Source organism: Gossypium raimondii, chromosome 9 (assembly GCF_025698545.1).
Source record: "Gossypium raimondii isolate GPD5lz chromosome 9, ASM2569854v1, whole genome shotgun sequence".
NCBI classification, from domain to species: Eukaryota; Viridiplantae; Streptophyta; class Magnoliopsida; order Malvales; family Malvaceae; genus Gossypium; species Gossypium raimondii.
In genome coordinates this window covers 2,554,049-2,573,263 of record NC_068573.1, presented here as the reverse complement: position 1 = coordinate 2,573,263, position 19,215 = coordinate 2,554,049, and the positions used below count along the sequence as shown (strand labels likewise).

Here is a 19,215-nt window from a genome sequence, read left to right as displayed (position 1 = left end):
GACGATTCTGAGCAAATAGTATAAAATCGCTTCTAGCAGGATGCTATTTGAGAAGAATTTTTGAAATCGCAGCCTCGTCAGTGCGCTTTTGCTACAGTAGGTCATGTAAGAAATAATTTTTTTTGACGTTTCTGAGCAAATAATATAAAATCGCTTCTAGCAGGATGCTATTTGAGAAGAATTTGTGAAATCGCGCCCTCGTGGACGCGCTTTTGCTACAGTAGCATGATTGGGCTAAGGCTATAAACTAGGCAAAAAATGTTCTCAGAATGCATAAAGCCACAGCAGAAACAATTTAGAGAGGCTAAGAAGGTTAGAGTTTCAAATATGAGTGAACGTATTAGTGCTGTTATTTACTACGATGGTGAGGTTTGCCACACCGAGAATGGTGTTGTTTTTTTGTCAGAGAATACGGTGCAACTAGTTTTTAACCAGAACATAGATTTGACAGAACTTCGTAAAAGGATTAGGCGTACAATTTTTGGAACGACGCAAATGAAAGTTCTGTCTATCACGTATCGATTTTGTTCTTCTGTTGATTCGGTGACATATGACTCGTTCGACATAAAAGGTGCTCGTAGCTTGGAGGCAATGGTGCAGACTCATCTTGCTAGTGGAGCACCTTATATTGAGTTATATGTACAATCTACATCGCCAACTGATGTACCAGCGACCGGTGTTCGAGATGTATACACCACCCCTAGCCGACACTCGGTCAGCAGGTTACAAAATACGGAACAGCCCATGTTCGGTAGCGGTGTCGAATGCATATCCCCTACAAGACACTCTGTCGGTAGATGGGACATGTACGTCGGTGGCTCGATGTTTGATGCTGGAAATACGTACTGAGGAGCGGCATCAAGTTCTAGCGGGTGGCAATCTACATCCAATTGGGGACGTTATCAAATGCCTAGAAGAATGGATGATGTACTCCTTACGACGTCAACCGGTGAGGGGACCTCGTACACTACAGATGATTGTGGGTTAGAAGATGACTCCGATGTGGATCCACCTCGAGGGCCCGGACCGGATGGTGCAGAAGTTGGCTTATTTTCTGAACCGGAGCCTATTCCAACAGAAGCTGAGGATGCTGACAGGAGTTCAGATGAGGAAAAAAATCCACGATTCAGAGCATACTCACCTCCAACCCACATGCATATTGTCGATCTGTCTGCAGATGATGCGTTAGAGTTTCCAGATCTACCACACCGGTTGCGTGACCGTACCAGTCAAATTATATAAAATTATTAATTGTTAGTACCAATCAAAATATTTTTCCAAATCTAACATTATGTGAATGTAAAATTATTATGTCAAAAAATTGTATTAATGGTTAGTAAAATTATCAAATTATGTAAAATTATTATTTGTTAGTACCAGTCAAAACATTTTTCTAAATCTAACATTACGTTAAGGTTAGGGTTTTTAAGTTAAAGGTTTAGAGTTTTAATTAAATTAGGTTAGGGTTAGGGTTTTAATTAAATTAGGTTAAGGTTAGGGTTTTAAGTTAAGAGTTTAGGGTTTTAATTAAATTAGGTTAAGGTTAGGGTTTTTAAGTTAAGGGTTTAGGGTTTTAATTAAATTAGGTTAATGTTAGGATTTTTAAGTTAAGAGTTTAGGGTTTTAATTAAATTAGGTTAGGGTTTTTAATTAAATTAGGTTAATGTTAGGGTTTTTAAGTTAAGGGTTTAGGATTTTAATTAAATTAGGTTATGTTTTTAATTAAATTTGGTTAAGGTTAGGGTTTTTAAGTTAAGGGTTTAGGGTTTTAATTAAATTAGGTTAGGGTTTTAATTAAATTAGGTTAAGGTTAGGGTTTTTAAGTTAAGGGTTTATGGTTTTTAAGTTAAGGGTTTAGGGCTTTGAATTAAATTAAATTAGGGTTTTTAATTAAATTAGGTTAAGGTTAGGGTTTTTAAGTTAAGGGTTTAGGGTTTTTAATTAAATTGGGTTAGGGTTTTTAATTAAATTAGGTTAGGGTTAGAGCTTTAGGGTTTAGGGTTTAGGGGTTTAAGGTTTAGGGTTTAGGGTTTTTAATTAAATTAGGTTAAGGTTAGGGTTTTTAATTAAATTAGGTTAAGGTTAGGGTTTTTAAGTTAAGGGTTTAGGATTTGTAATTAAATTAGGTTAAGGTTAGGGTTTTTAAGTTAATGGTGTAGGGTTTTTAATTAAATTAGGTTAGGGTTAAGGTTTGTAATTAATTTAGGTTAGGGGTTAGGGTTTTTAATTAATTTAGGTTAGGGTTTAGGGTTAAATTAAGTTAGGGTTTTTATTACATCAAATAAACTTCTATTTTATTACATCAAATAAACTTCTATTTTATTACATCAAATAAACTTTTATTTTATTACATTAAATAATATCAAAATAACTCAAAAAATTTCTATTTTTTTACATAAAATAATATCAAAATATTCAAAATATTTGTACAAATAAATTTAAATACGGCAATCAATGTCTATGCCCGGGGGATTCAGTGCCACATGGCGGCCATCGATGGTTACGCGCTGGATTCCTCATTTCTCTAGCTTCCGGCGACGGTTGTTGTTCCTCCGGTGGGGATTCTGATTCTTCCGGTTCGGCATCTAGTTGTCGGACTTGAGACGATGATCCACCTTCAAAGAATAGTGTATGTGGAGGTGTTTGCATCAGGAACGGCGACGGTGTTTGAAACCCATACGTTGGTGGGGATTGGTAAAAATGAGAGCTCCCCGACGGCCCCCCTTGCGATCCCTCATGCGCCGTTGGCCTATACATCGGCGGTCCGCTCGGCATAACAGGAAATGGAGCTAAACTGGGCATTTGGCTCCAACCTGCCATAGGACTTGGAAAACAATACATATAAGGGTTAGGGTACATATAAGGGCTAGGAAACGCACCTGGCATCATCTAAAAAGGCGGTTGAGTGGGTATCATCGGTTGAACTGCTGCGTCGGTGCTCTCGTTGGGCCTGGTGATCTTATGGCCGCTGATGATGAGCCAGGTGAATGTCTGGGCCTCGTTGAGGGGCTGCCTTCATCTTATCGTCTTGGATTTAGAGGCCCGCGCCTTACCCTTTCGACACGTATTTGCCGCTGCCTCTCCTCTGGCGTCAGTAAATACGGCTTGCCATGGATCCTAAACCATGGCATGTATTCTGGAATGCACGATAACTCCGGAACGATGATTGGTTCCCGAGTAGGTAAATATTCATACCGATCTTCCCACATTTCCATGTACTCAGACCAGTATCTCGTCCAATCTGTATTCAATTACCGAAGGTCAACTTTGTGTTGATCGTCAAACACCTCAGGATCCACCGAATCGGTTGTCTACATCAAGCGTCGTAGCACTCATGCATGCAGTGCGGCTCCACGGTTGCGTAGTTGACCAACACGACTTTCACGTGCCAAGCTTGTGGATTTTGTAAAAACTCTTCCGGGATTATTGCCCGAATTGCCGGATCCTCGTATGGTGTCCATTGAAATTATATGAACATGATAGAAATATTAGTTATATACATAATACTAAATACTAAATACTAAATATTAATCGAATAGCGAATGTATGGAAATATCTATTTGTAATAATACTTACTTCTGCTTCCAACCGTTGGTCCAATAGAAGCCGTATATCTTCAAGAGAGGACGGTAATCGAGCATAACTTGCCGGATGGTTCCACCTAATTCAATAAATTTTTAGCGTACTTTTATTTTTAAAATCTAAATAATAATTGTAAAATGTAATATAATAAAATTTACCTCGTTATGAGTGGGAATGTATATGGGTGGTTCACTCGAGGACGTAAAAAAGCGAAACCGTGTCCATGACTGCAGTAGTGACAGGCAACCTCCGATGTTTGCCCTCATCGGTCGCGTCGCCCCGCACATCTCCCGATATAATGTTGCCAAGACGGCAGACCCCCAACTCAATTCACCGGCTGCTCTAAAATCAACGAGTTTTAGCAGCCATCTTAGATGTACGCGGCTCCGTGACGTGTTGGGCATCAGATAACCTCTAATTATTTGAAGAATGTATGCCAGAGCATATCGGATTCTTTCAATTTCGGTTGAATCTTCATCCAGATCAGGGAATGTGTCACGTAACCAGCCCATCTCGACCTTACCTCCCTCCATTTTCTCCGGAATAGCGTCCAAAAGCTCGTAGCACACCGTCTCCCAATTGCTAGATTGGGCAGACCCGGTGACTAGGTGCCCGTCCACCGGCAATTTCAACTGCAGACTAACATCTTCTAGAGTGATAGTGCACTCTCCACATGGAAGATGGAATGTGTGCGTCTCGGGTCTCTACCTCTCGATCAACGCACTGATCAGTTTCGGTTCCAACTTGCATCCCCGGCCTACCGTCGCCACGTGCCAAAAACAAGCTTCCCGCAGGTAGTTCTCTACCAACGATGATGGAGGAGCATGCATATTCCGGATATTGCATTCCAGTACCCGATCTTCAAACTTTTATAACAAATAATAAATTAATAATTATCTAAAAATACATAAATAAAAAATTCTTAAATAATATTTAAAAATTAAATTTAACACTTACCATTGTCATTTGTTCCACCGATATGTGATGCCTATCAAGACGAGTCAATGATCCGGCCATTGATGAAATCGTACAAATTTTTATGATTTATAAAAAATATAAAAAAATTTAAAATTATTTTAAAAAATGAAATTGAGAGGAAATTGAAATTAAATATGGATTTGAGAGAATTTTTGAAGGAAATTGAGAGGAAATTGAAATTAAATATGGATTTGAGAGAATTTTGGAAGGAAATTAAGAGAATTTTGGAAGGAAATTGAGAGGAATTGAGAGGAAATATGATAGAGGATTTGTTTGTGAAAAAACAAAAAGGGGTGGGGATATTTATAGTTTTTTTTTTACTGTTGGGGGGGCAACGGTCAAATTTTTGACCGTTGGAGTCTCGTTTCACTGCTGGTCAAAATCGCGTCCACGTCAAGAACTCGCGATTTCTGGCGCGTACTCGACATCAAGATCGACGTGGGCGCGATTTCATGAAAATGACCATTCCGGTAAATAATTAAATAATGGGCCCGTTTCGATAATTTAAAAAAAAAGACTTTTATTGGTAAATTGCCCCAAAATCAATATAAATAATCCTTTTATCGCTTTTCTAGATTTTAAGTGAAAAGATAAAGTTGTTTTAAAAAATTAAGGGTCTTTGGTAAATTCATTCTTGAGTTAATGATCCGATTAAAAATTATATTAACTCAATAAAATATTTAAATATAATAATAAATTATTTAAACTTCTCGTTTTTATATGATAAGTAAAACATATTCGAAATAAGGTATTATTATAGAATTTTTCAAAATTTTGAAGAAGATATCTAATTGTAATACTCATGTCAAGTTTTGTGTTTAACTCAAATTTTGAAAGGAAAAATTACTAATTTTATTTAAATAAATATTCAAGCTCTTTTCCTAAGAAATTACTTAAAATATGAAAAGATGTTAAAATATTAAAAGTTTAATATTTTTAAATACATGTAAATAGACTTATTCATAGACCAGGCAACTCACTTGATGTAGTAAGTTCGACTCGACTTGATCTAAACTTGGGAAAAGATTTTCATTTTCCAAAATGTCCCGATCTGACCCAACCCAAATTTGATTTAAACAATAAAAAGTAATTTTAATTATAAAAATACAAAAATTAATATAAAAATATAGCTTTTTATTAATATTTGAGCAATGAAACGAGTTAACAGGTTGGGTCGAGCTAACCAAAAAACAAGAGCGAGTTTGAATTTTTTTGAAACCAGGTTGCAGCCCGACCCAACCTCTATATTTAAGTGATAAAATATTTATTATTAAAATTATGAAATTATATTTTATTATTTAATAAGTATATTTAAAGTAATATAATTTAAATTTTTTATTTAATATTTATATAATTATTATTTATTTAATCATATAAATATTTTTAAGGGCAAATTTGAATATATATATATATATATATATATTTCCTATTCAAGGTAACGTCGTAACACTAAATAACGGTTATTACAAAGGGAAGTGAATAGAGGGGGAAAAGCTATTTCATTGAATGAGTCATTCTTCCACCAAACTATTGAATATTTATTTATATTGAATAAGGAAGGAATGAAATAGCCATTCTCCCAACCAAACATGATGCAAGTAAATTGTTGTAGCGCTCCTCATCAGTCCTAGTGTACTGTACGAATGGGAGATGTTACTGATACGGAACGAAAATCTAGAGATCTTTAAAATTTAAATTTTAGAACAATTTTTAAATCATAAAATCAAGTTTGGGATTATTTGGGGGATTTAGAAACAATTTAAAATTGACTTGGGAGTGATTAGAGGTGTCTAAGATCCAAAACAAGCCAAAATAGTGCAATAAACCAAGTTTGGCCTAGATGTACACCTTTAGGGAGATGTACTGATACATCTAACTCAGTATGTTGATTTTGGCTATCTAACTCAATTGTTCCAAAACTTCTGAGCCAGGTACTGATACTTTAGACCCCTAGAACTAAATGAGTTACTGACTAGGTTATTTCAATACCTAAAAGCAAGGTACCGAAACTTTGAAGAAGAAGTTCAAAAATTCAAGACAAAGACACCTCCAGCACACACCAAAATACCTTTTAACTAGGCAGTCGTGAAACATACACGAAAGGGCATTTGGAACCATGTATGCTCAAATAGGAATGCCAATAGGTTTTTGAATTGCAAATCAATTCTCAAATACAAAATCAAAATTAAGTATTTGTGTACAGGTCATGATCCCTATAAAAATGATAGCCAACATAGATGCATTAAAACCTCAAAATCTCGAATTGTGATGTAAAGCTCTTAAGCAGAAAATCACAAGCTACTTGTCATGTCCATAACCTACGCATTTAAACAACTAACTCATGACCTTGATAAGCTCAATAAATATACAAGGATGAACCTACTTATCATATTCCCTATTAACGTTAAGCCCTTTAGAAGTGATTACTATTAAATTCATTCCTGTCGTATTTTAATGTTACTAGTGGATTCTGACCACACCATGGCGTATGTACACTGAGCAGAGAATTAGCACAAAATATCAAGAAATGAAAAGTGACTTTTATTGCAAGTGTGACAGGTCAGTTGTATTATTTATAAGTATTACAATAAAGCACTCCGAGTATTCTAAAGATCGAACTCAAGAGAGATTGGACGATAAGATGAATGGAGAACGATCAAGCATGCAATTGAAAAGTCTAGCTAGCTAATGAATAAGTGATATATTATAGAAATCCATGATTCAAGGTTAATTAAACAAAACTATACCTAGGAGGACTAAATTGAACAAAAGTTAAAAGTACAAAAATATTAATTCAATGAAATAGAGTGGTCAATTGATATCCATATTGCTAATTAATTCTCGTATTAGGAATCTAAATTGCTCAAACACCTAATTGGTACAATTTTACCACTCGATCACCATTTTACCTAAGTAGACGATTTAGTCCAATTTATCTTTCAACCTCATTAAACTAAATCGGGACAATCAAATTAGTTCATAATAGGACATCCATTCAGTCTCACATATCTAAATGTTCACCTAGAGTCGTCAATTTTACATTTTAAAGTCTATTTGATTTAGTTTATTTTTTGCAATTCAGTCTCTAAATCTAAAATAATCATGCAACATTTCAATCAACCAACCACAATAAAACTTTGTTCCTACCCATTATCTACAAAGTCCAACCAATTTCATGCTCAAATGATTCATCAAGTAACCACAAAAGAGGCAAAGGTTTAAAAATGCTAAGTGACTCTTGAAGAGGTCCTTAATGAAGATAATGGCAGCAGGAATGTTGACAAATCCACAGCCCAAATTAATATGTTTACATTTTTTATAACTAAAAATATGTAAATCTATTGAATGCTTTGAAGGAAAACTCAAAATAACAATATAGGTCATTGTATCTTTTTGGAAGAAAACTAAAAGTGCATTAAAAATAAGGAACAAAACAACATAAATAACAACTAAGCTAAGAAAGGAAAAACCTAGAAAGCTAAAAACGGTTGAGGGGATAAAAAATGTTCACAAAAAGATGATAAAAATCCCTCATTTAGTTGTGGCATAAAGATACCTTAAATGCATCAGATTCCTTAACCCTAACATTTACAAAAATGCCCTTAAAGAATATGTAAATATGTGATGACTTGAGTTGAGTTTGACACAAAATTGCCCTTGCAGTTTTTCACCCGTCAAACTTTAGTATCGCGACACCTAAGCTTTGGTGTCGTGACATCCATGGCAGTGGCACGAGCTTGGCTTGGGAGCACTTGGTGTTGCAATAGCCTTGCGGGTGTCCCAACCTCGACAGCAGGCCACTAGGTACCTTCACTTCAACAATTGATTTGGAATCACAACCTCGAGGGTTCAATATTGCAACACCACACACTTAGTTTTGAGACTTCAATGACATGTTAATCCAAGTTGGGTTTTCGTTGAAATTCACTTCCTTAAGGTGATAGAAGGTTAGTGTTGTGACACATAGGCACCTGTGTCGTGATCCCCACAACAGTTGAGGTCCTCCTTGATGTTTGGCATTAATAATCTCCTTACACAAGCTCAATTAAATCATCAAACTCACAACGACATAGTTTTACTAATTTGGGTCTTAAAAGAGGTCAAATATAAAAAAGCTATCATTAACAATAAAATCTAAGAATCGATTAAAAAAATTAAAAAGATGTGTAAACTACTTGAGAACAAGCTCATAAGTACTCGAGAGAGCTTAATTTGACATATTAAATTACGACAGTCAAATTCATTTCTTATTACCCAATTATAAAGGCTCAACTTATACATTATGATTATTTAGTCGATCACATGATGAAGTCCGGACATATGATTCTTAATGAATGTTTAATCAAACATAAGTTTCCTGTTGTTAGAGTTTTTCTAACGTACTCATAAATAAGCTCATTCCTCTTATAGCCATATGTTCATTGATTTCATTTAGGAGTTTAAGATTTAGGGTGGTTAAGTCTTGATGTGGTATTTGTGAATATGTGGCTTATTTGAAATAAGACTTTATGTGCATAAAAGACTTAAGACTGATCCAAATAAGGTAAGTTAGGAAATTCTTGAGTACTTATTCAACTCTTCGAGTTTAACCGTTAGTTGTTAAAACACGTAAGTGGAAGACTCTCTTGAGAAGTCCAAGATTGTGCTGTTAGTGGGTTGTATAACCATCGAGATTAGAAGATGGGATTAGTAATGGTTTGTATTTGCTATTTGTATTTTGGCATGTACATAAAGGTTTAGGCTAGGTTAAGAATTTGCAAGTATTTTAACTTGTGAACTCAAGTGTCATTTGAAACTATTTGGATGTTTTATGTGGTGCCGATTCATAAATTGATATGAGCATGTTTGAGACTTGAATTTATGTTTAAATAAGCTTTGAAAATGTTTTAAACTGATTTAAAACTTGTTGATTTGTTTTGGTAAAGTTTGGAACATTGCAAGTTAGTAGCTAAAAATTTAGATTTCCAGGCTAAGGTAAGATAGCTATGGCCCAGGTACTAATACCTTACTCTTGGATGGACCCCACTACATTATTTTGGTCATTTTAAGCTCTTCGAAGTTCGTATTTGATCTTGGCCACCTTTGATCACTCACGAAAAGTTTTTAAATGATTTTAAAATATTTTTAAAGCTTTCAAAATGATTTTATCTTATTGTTAATATTTTATTAAATTGTTTTAAAATTTAAGTTATTGCAAAACCCTATTTTTCTAAACTCGAATGACCTCGTTTTGAGTTGAAGAGCTTCAAAAACTTGTTTTATGATTAGAATATGTCCCTATATGTATTTAATTATCCGAAATGATTTTTGTTATATTTAAATGTTTCTAAATGTTGTCTATTTGATTCAAAGAACATTAATATGTTATGGAATGAATGTTTTTATAAAAGAAAATTTTTGTTTAAGCTATGAAAATGTTATATTGTAGTATTTTTTGTTTATACTGATTGTCGAGACGAGTAAGGAATGTTACACTAAAATTGCTTGGTTGCAAATGCTTGGAAAAGAAATTGATAGTAAAGACCAAGGATATGTCCAAAATTTAAAACAGAGCAAATTTAGTATGTCAAAGAATTGAACTATTAGTATCTTTCAAGTCATGTAAATATAAATTGCATTTCTGTTTTAGGTTTGTTTTATATTATTTTTATTATAATATTTACTTTTTATTTTTATATTTATACATAATTAAATAAAAATAGTTTATATTGAATTTCAAAATGATCTAATTTATTTTTAAAATTTATATAAAATTCACTTAAAATTTATATTAATTAAAAATATTTTGTTTTCGCAACTTTAAAATTTTAATTCAAATGATATATAAAAGAAAACAATTGATTGCACCAACTAATAGGATTTAGACCCAATCCTCTTTGGGGCAAAGCTAGAAATTTTTTAGAAAAGATGTAAATTAAATTATAATTTTTACGATTATAAAATACAATATCACTATTTTAATAGTCTATATCTTTATAAATTTTAAAGAATTAACTCAAATTTTTATCATTTTAGAAAGTTCAAAATGTAATTTTACTTTTACTAATTTAAAATTTTAAAAAATTTAAAGGCTTAAGTAAAAATTTTTCCATTTTAGGTGAACCAGAGCCCTTCCAATATAGTAATTTTACCATTTAACTAATATTATTTATATTAATTTTTATAAATATATTTATTATATAATTTTATTTTTCTAATCTAATATTAATCAACCATCATTGTACCTATAAAATTTTATGAATAGCTTGAATATTATAACTTTTATTTATTTAAACATGTACTTCAATTTTTCTTTTATGTTTGAATCCATTCCCCCAAGCCCTTTTTTTAATAAAACAATTTAGCTTTCTGCAAAATACTTCTTTAATGAAATTTTTTGTTGATGCAAGTACTTAAAATAATTTACATAAATATTATTTATAAAAAAAATTAAATTCAAGCTTGCATCATATATTTAAAGACTAAAATTAAGCCAGATCACATGCATACATCACATAGATCACAAGTGCTGGGAGAATGATAAAGCACATTATCTTCTCAAAGAGAAATTCAAGTTCAAACTTTAAAAACGACATTGTTGAGAAAAGTAACCACGAACTTTGAGCATGAACCATAAAACGAAAATAAAAAATATGATAAAAATAACAAGATTAGAAGAGAAATATCACAACTAAGAAAACGTAAGTTCAATCCCAAACCTGAAAATTTTAATTAAAACCCTCTGCCTCGATATGAATCTATAAGAACAGTTCAAGTCGAAACCCCACAGGTCCGGATTATTTTGCCGTCCCTAAGACCAAGCCAACATGGAACTTTTCTGAACAATGGTGGCATGCAAAAAGGAACAATTACTAAGGCAACAACTCTCAAACTCACAACATTTATTCTTGGTAAAACTATGAACAAAGACACAAATTCGAGTTCCGAGTCAAGTTACACTATCAAAAAGAAATGGTAATGTACTATACAAAGGAAAGATGATTCTGAAACATAAAAATTCCATGAAAACGCGTCCTACGAGATGTATTTGGACATGAAATCCGAGATTAAGTTGCTTGATAGCAGCAGAGTACAATTTATGTGAAAATAGAACAAAGTGAACAAAATGGATGGACAATCATCAATTACACATATAACTTGTAAGGCATAGACCAGCAGAAGGAAAAAAACAAAACAAAACGAAACAATCATATGACCTATATGATTAATGTGCATGATGCCATTGCCAACCACCATCACTGATCCGCAACTTCAGTTTCTGACACTCTTCATCTGAGGAAAATTTGTTTGCATGTAACTTGGTTTAGAGTACTAGGGCGTGATTCCGACGGGTATGCTCAATTACATGTTGAACATAGGCGTCAAATATAACTACTTTAGGAAAAAAATGAAGAGTCTGAATAACATAAAATTAACGGACCACCTGAAAATGATGTTGCCCCCTTTCAGGTTGCAGATTATAATATGACACACAAACATTTGTTCTGCTTCGGTTGGCTTATTGCTTTCTTCTCTGCTCATTGGTGGAAGATAACAAAAGTTAATTTAAAGGAACGCACACAAAAAGCACCATCAAAAAGGTTCCAAGTTCGGAAAAGGTAGCATGAATGCATGGTTGGTTTCAGCCCAGTGCCTAATACTATAAACAAGAAATGGCCAAGCAAACCAAGTTAAAACTTCTCTAAAAAGCAATGGAGAACATCACCAAATGTTTTCAATTTGACCTAAAAAGCAGAAAACCTCTACCAGCGGTAAAAGTACCATGATTGTCCTTGTACTAGGAGTTAGATTACATTTTTTCCCTTTATTCAAAAAATGGGTAATTTTGTTCCTATATATTAGATCAAAGAGCAAACTAGTCCTTTCTGTGAAAAATTTCATCAATCTCTACCGGTAAAAGATGGTATGGCTACCAAAATAACCTGACAGTTATACAAAATGATCACATGTTTCCTCATTTTGATGTACATAAACCAGTTTTTTTAACATTTGAAATGCGTGAAACTTTTAACAAAAGAATCAGTTTGCTCTTTGATCTAACATATAGAGACTAATTTGTTCATTTTTTGCGTAAAAGGGGCAAAATGCACTCCAACTCCTGGTACAAGGGCCTCCATGGTACTTATACCCTCAAACAGCAAACTTGAACAATTTCTGAACAAACGGGTTTTCCCTTTTTAACCTAAAGATCATTATCACAAAATGACAAAGGAAAAAGATATTTATTGCTTGTTATGGAAAAGGATTTCCCCTTATATATATAACCTTAAAACGATGAAATCGTTACAGCTTGTTATGAAAATTTTCATATTATAATTTTCGAAATCCTACCTTTCTCCAGAGGAGGTTGAACAATGACATGCATAGTCGTCACCCCACCAGGAATACTGCAAAGAGGGCTCTGGCATTCTCCCAATGTTTTGTTATTCTCCAGTATTTTTCCTGCACTAATTAGCTTGACATCTTTCATTGTCCTTGGACCATTCTCCTTCTCTGCCAAAATTAAATTTGTATATTTACACATGGAATTTTAGTGACTGAAAAAAAAAGAGCAGAGAGATCTCGTAGTATATAGGAATGGTTAATGCCATTCAATCAGAGACAATTTGCGTGCTTTACTAAAACGCTGGCCGCTGCATTTTACGGTTTTCCTCATGTGTCAAATGCAAGGTAAAGGTAGAGCTAGATGGCAGAACTTAGCTTGACCTAAGCTTTTAGTTGAATCGAGTAACTTCAATTTACAATTAAAACTAACTGCAAATACTTCCATATGCTGACAAAATATACAAAAAAAACGCGAAGCACCTAAGAGCGAGAATCGAGAAAGAGAAATTGACAAATTTCTAGATCATCTCTGCTTGGAATTAGACTATAAAATGTTCAACAAAAGTGCCTCATAGTGTTCGAAAAGGACAATCTAAAAGCCACATTTTCCAACAGAAACCCTATGATGCAAAGAAGCAAGCCAAAAACCTTATAATATGTCAATTTATCTGCCAACTTCTTTGGATGAATACAAACATCATTTATCAAAAGAAAAAAAAAACGAGTTTACTGGGAAAAAAAGGCCAAAAACATTCTTAATTCATATATTGTAGCATGTTATCTTGGTTGCCTTGGCAATATTTCATTCATACAGCAACACTGGTAAGGTAAGAATACCATGGAGGACCTTGTACTAGGAGTCAGATTGCATTTTGCCCCCTCTATTCAAAAAATGAGCAAATTAGTCCCTGTACGTTAGATCCAAGAGCATGTTGATCCTCTTGCTAAGAGTTCCATCTCTACCGTTAAAAACTTGTCCTTGTATGCCAAATGAGGTATTTGTGACACGCCACATGTAACGGTCTGGTTATTCTATCAACCATACTAGTTTTTAATTGTGGAAATGGATGAGATTTAACAAAAAGAACCGGTTTGCTCTTTTTGATCTGTTGTATAGGGGCTAATTTGCCCAATTTTTTAGTAAAAGAGGCAAAATGCAATCTAGCTCCTAGTATAAGGACCTTCATGGTACTTTACAGCATTTCTAATCAATTTACTGATCAAAGAATGTAATTTAGTCCTAAGGAAATAAAGTACAATAGAATTATTCTATTTTCTTGCGTTGTTTCTCTCATCTGAATATTAAACCCACAATACAAATATACTATACGAATTTCGGAAAGCAATGTCATATGGAACAATGAAACATCAAGCAATAAACAATTAGATGAAGAACATATGGAAAATACAATATTCATTTGGATTTAATCAAACACCAAATAGTACAAGTAAACTATCCAAACTTCGAAAAAGCAATATCATGTTTCATGAACCTATACTTTCAAACCAAATAGAACAACAAAACATGAACCAATAAAGGTAAAAGTACCATAGAGGCCCCTATACTAGGAATCAGATTGCATTTTGCCCCTTTTACTTAAAAAATGGGTAAATTAGTCCCTGTACATTATATCAAAAAATAAATTGATCCTTTTTGTTAAAAATTTCTTAAAAACTGACGTGATTGATGAAAATAACCATATAGTTGCCACGTGTACCTCAAGCTGACATACATATCAGTTTTTAACAGCAAAAATAGATAGAATTTTTAACAAAATGATTAGTTTTTGCCCATTTTTTACTAGGGGCAAAATACAATTTGACTCCTAGTACAGGGACCTCCATGGTACTTTTACCACCAACAAAGAATTAGACGAAAGGCAGATATTCATTCGGTGTTAATCAAAGGCCAAACTGACCTTTAGGCCACTGAGCAAGAACACTTTCCTTCAAGGTTGCAACACTGGTTGCAGGAGGAAAGGTTTTAGGTCCAATATCTGATCCGTCAATCAATCTAAACTTGATTTCTAGTTGATCTTGGACACTAGCCATCTCCAGAAACTTTAAAAGACTTCAAAACCTGAAACCTCGATATGTTTACTTAGGCCCTTTTCTCCTTAATTGTATACAAAAAAGCTCAATGTGGATTGCTGTAATAGATACCAATAGTCCTCTTCAAGTACTTGGTTTTCTCTATTTCTCAACTGGAAATTCTGCAAAATTGAATCGCTTGACTCAAAGATATATTTGAAACAGATATACAGGCAATCTAGTTTAAGAAGGTATGCTAAAGGCAACAACTTAAAAGAGAAAACCAAATAAGCAATCATACACCAATAACAAAAGAATAACAAATCTCCATATTGTAGTCTTTTAAGATCACAAAATTATTTACTCCAAAACCAAAACAAAATTAGAAACCTTGATAGGTTATCTTACTTGAGTCCAAACCCGATCTGTGTCGGTTACTTTTTGCTGAAAAACTCCAAGCTTTGAAGAAGAGAAAAAGAGAAACCAGTAAAATAAGCAAATAAGCAAACACCCACCAATAAAAAAGAAGAACAAATCTCCAAACTATATAGTCTTTTAAGATCACAAAATCAGCTTGAAATCCAAAATAGGTCACTCCAATACTACAAAGAAGTGAAAAAGCTTGATGGGTTAACTTACTTGAGTCCAAAACCGATCTTGGTCGATTTGAAAATTTCAAGAAAATGAAGAAGAGAGCCGCTGCCGCTGCTTTGATATACTGTTTTGATCATATCAAAGTCAATAATGAAAAAGAAAGAGAGAGAAATAAGACGAAGAAGAGATCAAATGAGAAATCTCCTTCATAATCGAGGCTGTTTCGGAGTTTTCAAAGTATTCTAAATGCATGGTCAATGCTTCCATTCTTGCCTTCTCCTCCCAATTTCCTAAGACAATGAAAATGGACAGATTTCTTTCTTTTTCTTCCTCTCTTTCACAAGGAATAAATATTTAAAAAAATAACACTTTTTGATTTTTTTTTATAAAACGACCACTCTAGTCCCTCTCAATTTTGATATTGAGCAAATTGATCCCTCTTAAAAAATCGGAACAATTTATTCCCTGTCGATTTTGAAAGTGATAAACTAATGACAATTAACCACAATGTTAATATTTTCCTTCAATTTTAGATAAATTTGACTGGTATAATAACAAATTTAGCTCTCATAATTTACACATTCTATTAAGTTGATCATGATTTAATGATTTAGCCCACAATATTATTATAAATATGTAAATGTTGAGGCTAAATTTGTTGAATTTTTAGAATCAATAATAAATTAATAAAATATGTAAACGTTTAGCGCTAAATTTTTATTATACCAATTAAATTATGCACAATTGATGAAATACATTAACATCTTGATTAATTGTCATTTATTGTTCACTTTCAAAATTGACAAAGTTGCTCAACTTTTTGAGAGGGACTAATTTGCTCAATTTTGAAATTAAGAGGATTAGAGAGATCTTTTTCCTAATTTTTTAATTACAATATTATAAAATTATTATTTAAATAAATTTAAGGGTAAACTACACTAGTAGTCACTCAACTATTAGTAAACTTCTTTTTATCACTCAACTATTAAAAGTTAAAAATGGTCACCCAACTATTAGTAATTTTCGTTTTAGCTACGTAACTATAAAAGTTACAAAATAATTACCCAACTATTCACTTTGTTTTATTTTTGTCACTAGTTGGCTAACCATGGTAGCTTTTAAATTCGCATAATAACAAATATAACCGTCAACATTTATAAATTATATCAATTTAGTCTTGATTCTAAAAACTGACCCTCAACATTTATAAATTGTGTAATTTGATCTCTCTTTTTCACTTTTTCTTTTCCTTATAACGTTGAGGTTAATTTTAAAAGAATGAGAAAAGATGAAAGTTATTATTTTAAATTTTGGATGTTTCTATTATTTGTATATTTCCAATAAAATTTAGTGATAAATTTGTTTTTTAGCTCTTTAGTTGAAAAGGTCACAAAAAAGTAAAATTGCAAAAATACCAAATTACACAATGTGTTATTGGTTAGATTGTTTAAAATCAAGACTAAATTGGCACAATGTATGAATGTTGAGGGTTAAAGTTGTATTATGCCAATTTAAAAATCTACCACCATTAGCCCTTTGTTGACCAAAAAAGATAATATTAAATAGTTGGGTGACAATTTTGTGGCATTATTTGATTGGCCACTAGGTTTTTTTAACATCTATTAAAAGATGGACTGAAAAACATAACGAAAGCATACTTCAAGTACTTAATTGGGAAACGAGTATACTTTTAAGTACCAAATTGGACCAAAAAAAGTTTACATACCAAAATTAAAAAAAAAACAAGTATATAGTTGTTTAATCAATTTGTCATTGTAACATTTGTTTAATCAATCTTTGTGCATTTCATAATTGTAGCACTTCATAACACTATATTAATATAGATTATCAGCTATAAAAATATTAGTTAAATAAACATCAATTCTTAACCTAATGCAATAAATACAGAACTGTTGATACAGGATATCAACAAGGTTAGAGAAAGAGGAGGGGATGGTGATGAGGAAGGTTGATTCACACACATAGGGGCCGAAAGCCGAAAAAGTAGGAGAGTGGAAGGGAGAATCGAGGGGAGAGGATGATGGCTTGGCCTTTTAGGCTTTGTTGGAAAGAAAGGAGAGACCCCCTTTGTAACATCCATAACCCGTATCCGTCGCCAGAATAGGGTTACAAGGTATTACCATATAAAACACGGCTCAAAATAGTCATATTACACATGCTTTAAAATCCCATCATTCGAAACATATATACCTCTAACTCATATCATTCAAAATCAAATTATAAGATGACTCATCACATTACAAATTCCATGCACACACATTAAGACATCCAGGCATATTTTACTTCTTAAGCTGAATATCAAATATATCAATTCATACTTCTATTCATGTGCAAAAAAACCAAACAATCCATATCACTCGGCTTATTGTCCATTAGAAAATACAACATAATCAATTTCACCAAATAGTCAGGTTTAGCATATAACATCTTAGCCACTAATGCATTTAACCTTATCAAATATGCACCATTTTTTTAACTCAACTAAAAAGACATATATGCCTAACTCCCCATTTAAGTACCAAACATGTGTATGCTTTGCCATTCATCTTATCTTATATTCGTCTAGCAAACTAACCATACAATTTACACCCAATTCGCATGCTAATTATTAAGCCTAAAATACATATAAAACCAATACATACTTTACTCGTTTGACTAACATTAGCCATTTCCCAAGTACTTTAGCCGATTCAAAACATGCCAATACCATACAGTATAAATCATATCAAAATTTCATATACACACCCAAATCAATATATTATATATATCCGGTCATGCAAATCCGGTCATGCAAATTAACTTCTATATAACATTTAAATCACATTCAACCTTTGCCATCCTATATTAAGCCTAAATAGTCAAATCATAATAATGGCATAAACATTTCATAAACTTAAAAGAACACATACCAATGCAAATATTTCATACTTACAATAATAAGTCAATTACCATAATCGATCATACCACTATGTATACATATAACACATTTTGTAATTCAAGCATTAAAACCGTTAGTCCTTTACATACCGAATTATCAAATAACTTATCAAATACATATATATATATGTTTACAATTCATCAACCGAATATATAATAATATATCAATTTCCATTTTCAATCCATTTCACCAATGTACTCATGCCATTACAAATTTACTCAAATTAACCATTTCAATTTACCAATATTCATAGCATAACATAGTCCACACATAATGAATACAACCAAATTCAAAATTAACATATAACTAAATACTTAACTACATGATTTGATCACCAATGCCAAATCACAAACTAGATTATGACCATCACCTCTATTTACATCACATAAATCGAAATAACCATTATTTCATCTTCAATATATTTCATATTTTACCTATTTAATCAAGCCAAATCTAAATACCATTCCATCACACAAATTAGACCATAATTCATACTTACAAATTAAACTAATACATGACCGAAAATTACTATCATTAGCATCATTGACAAACCACAACCATAACACATCCATCATCCATATCAAGCTTACCAAAATAAAATAATTATAAACCATACATATATATATATATCATTACGTCTTATCAAATTCATATACCAAGCATACCCCACGCCTTTACTATGACCAAAATTACTTAAACCTTGGATCATTAGCATTAGATCAAGCCATTTTCGCATGGCTAAATAT

The 19,215-nt window shown here is 32.6% G+C and overlaps 1 protein-coding gene across 4 annotated transcripts; it reads right to left on the bottom strand.

The window, feature by feature from the left end:
• Positions 1-11,412: 11,412 nt before the first annotated feature.
• LOC105798134 (membrane-anchored ubiquitin-fold protein 2) lies at positions 11,413-15,829 on the bottom strand. 4 transcript variants are annotated; one of them, XM_012628069.2, is made up of 6 exons: positions 15,556-15,829; positions 15,325-15,375; positions 14,805-15,098; positions 12,892-13,053; positions 11,984-12,073; positions 11,413-11,832 (listed from the first exon to the last, which is right to left on the bottom strand). In XM_012628069.2, exons 3-5 carry the CDS (start codon positions 14,935-14,937, stop codon positions 12,018-12,020), a joined length of 351 nt encoding a protein of 116 aa, XP_012483523.1. In that variant the 5' UTR covers positions 14,938-15,098; positions 15,325-15,375; positions 15,556-15,829; the 3' UTR covers positions 11,413-11,832; positions 11,984-12,017. The 4 variants fall into 4 exon arrangements, with proteins under 4 accessions (XP_012483523.1, XP_052477463.1, XP_052477464.1 ...); XM_052621503.1 differs by having other exon boundaries at positions 11,413-12,073; positions 14,805-14,965; positions 15,049-15,098; XM_052621504.1 differs by lacking the exon at positions 15,325-15,375 and having other exon boundaries at positions 11,413-12,073; positions 14,805-14,965; positions 15,049-15,098.
• Between the last annotated feature and the right edge of the window lie 3,386 nt (positions 15,830-19,215).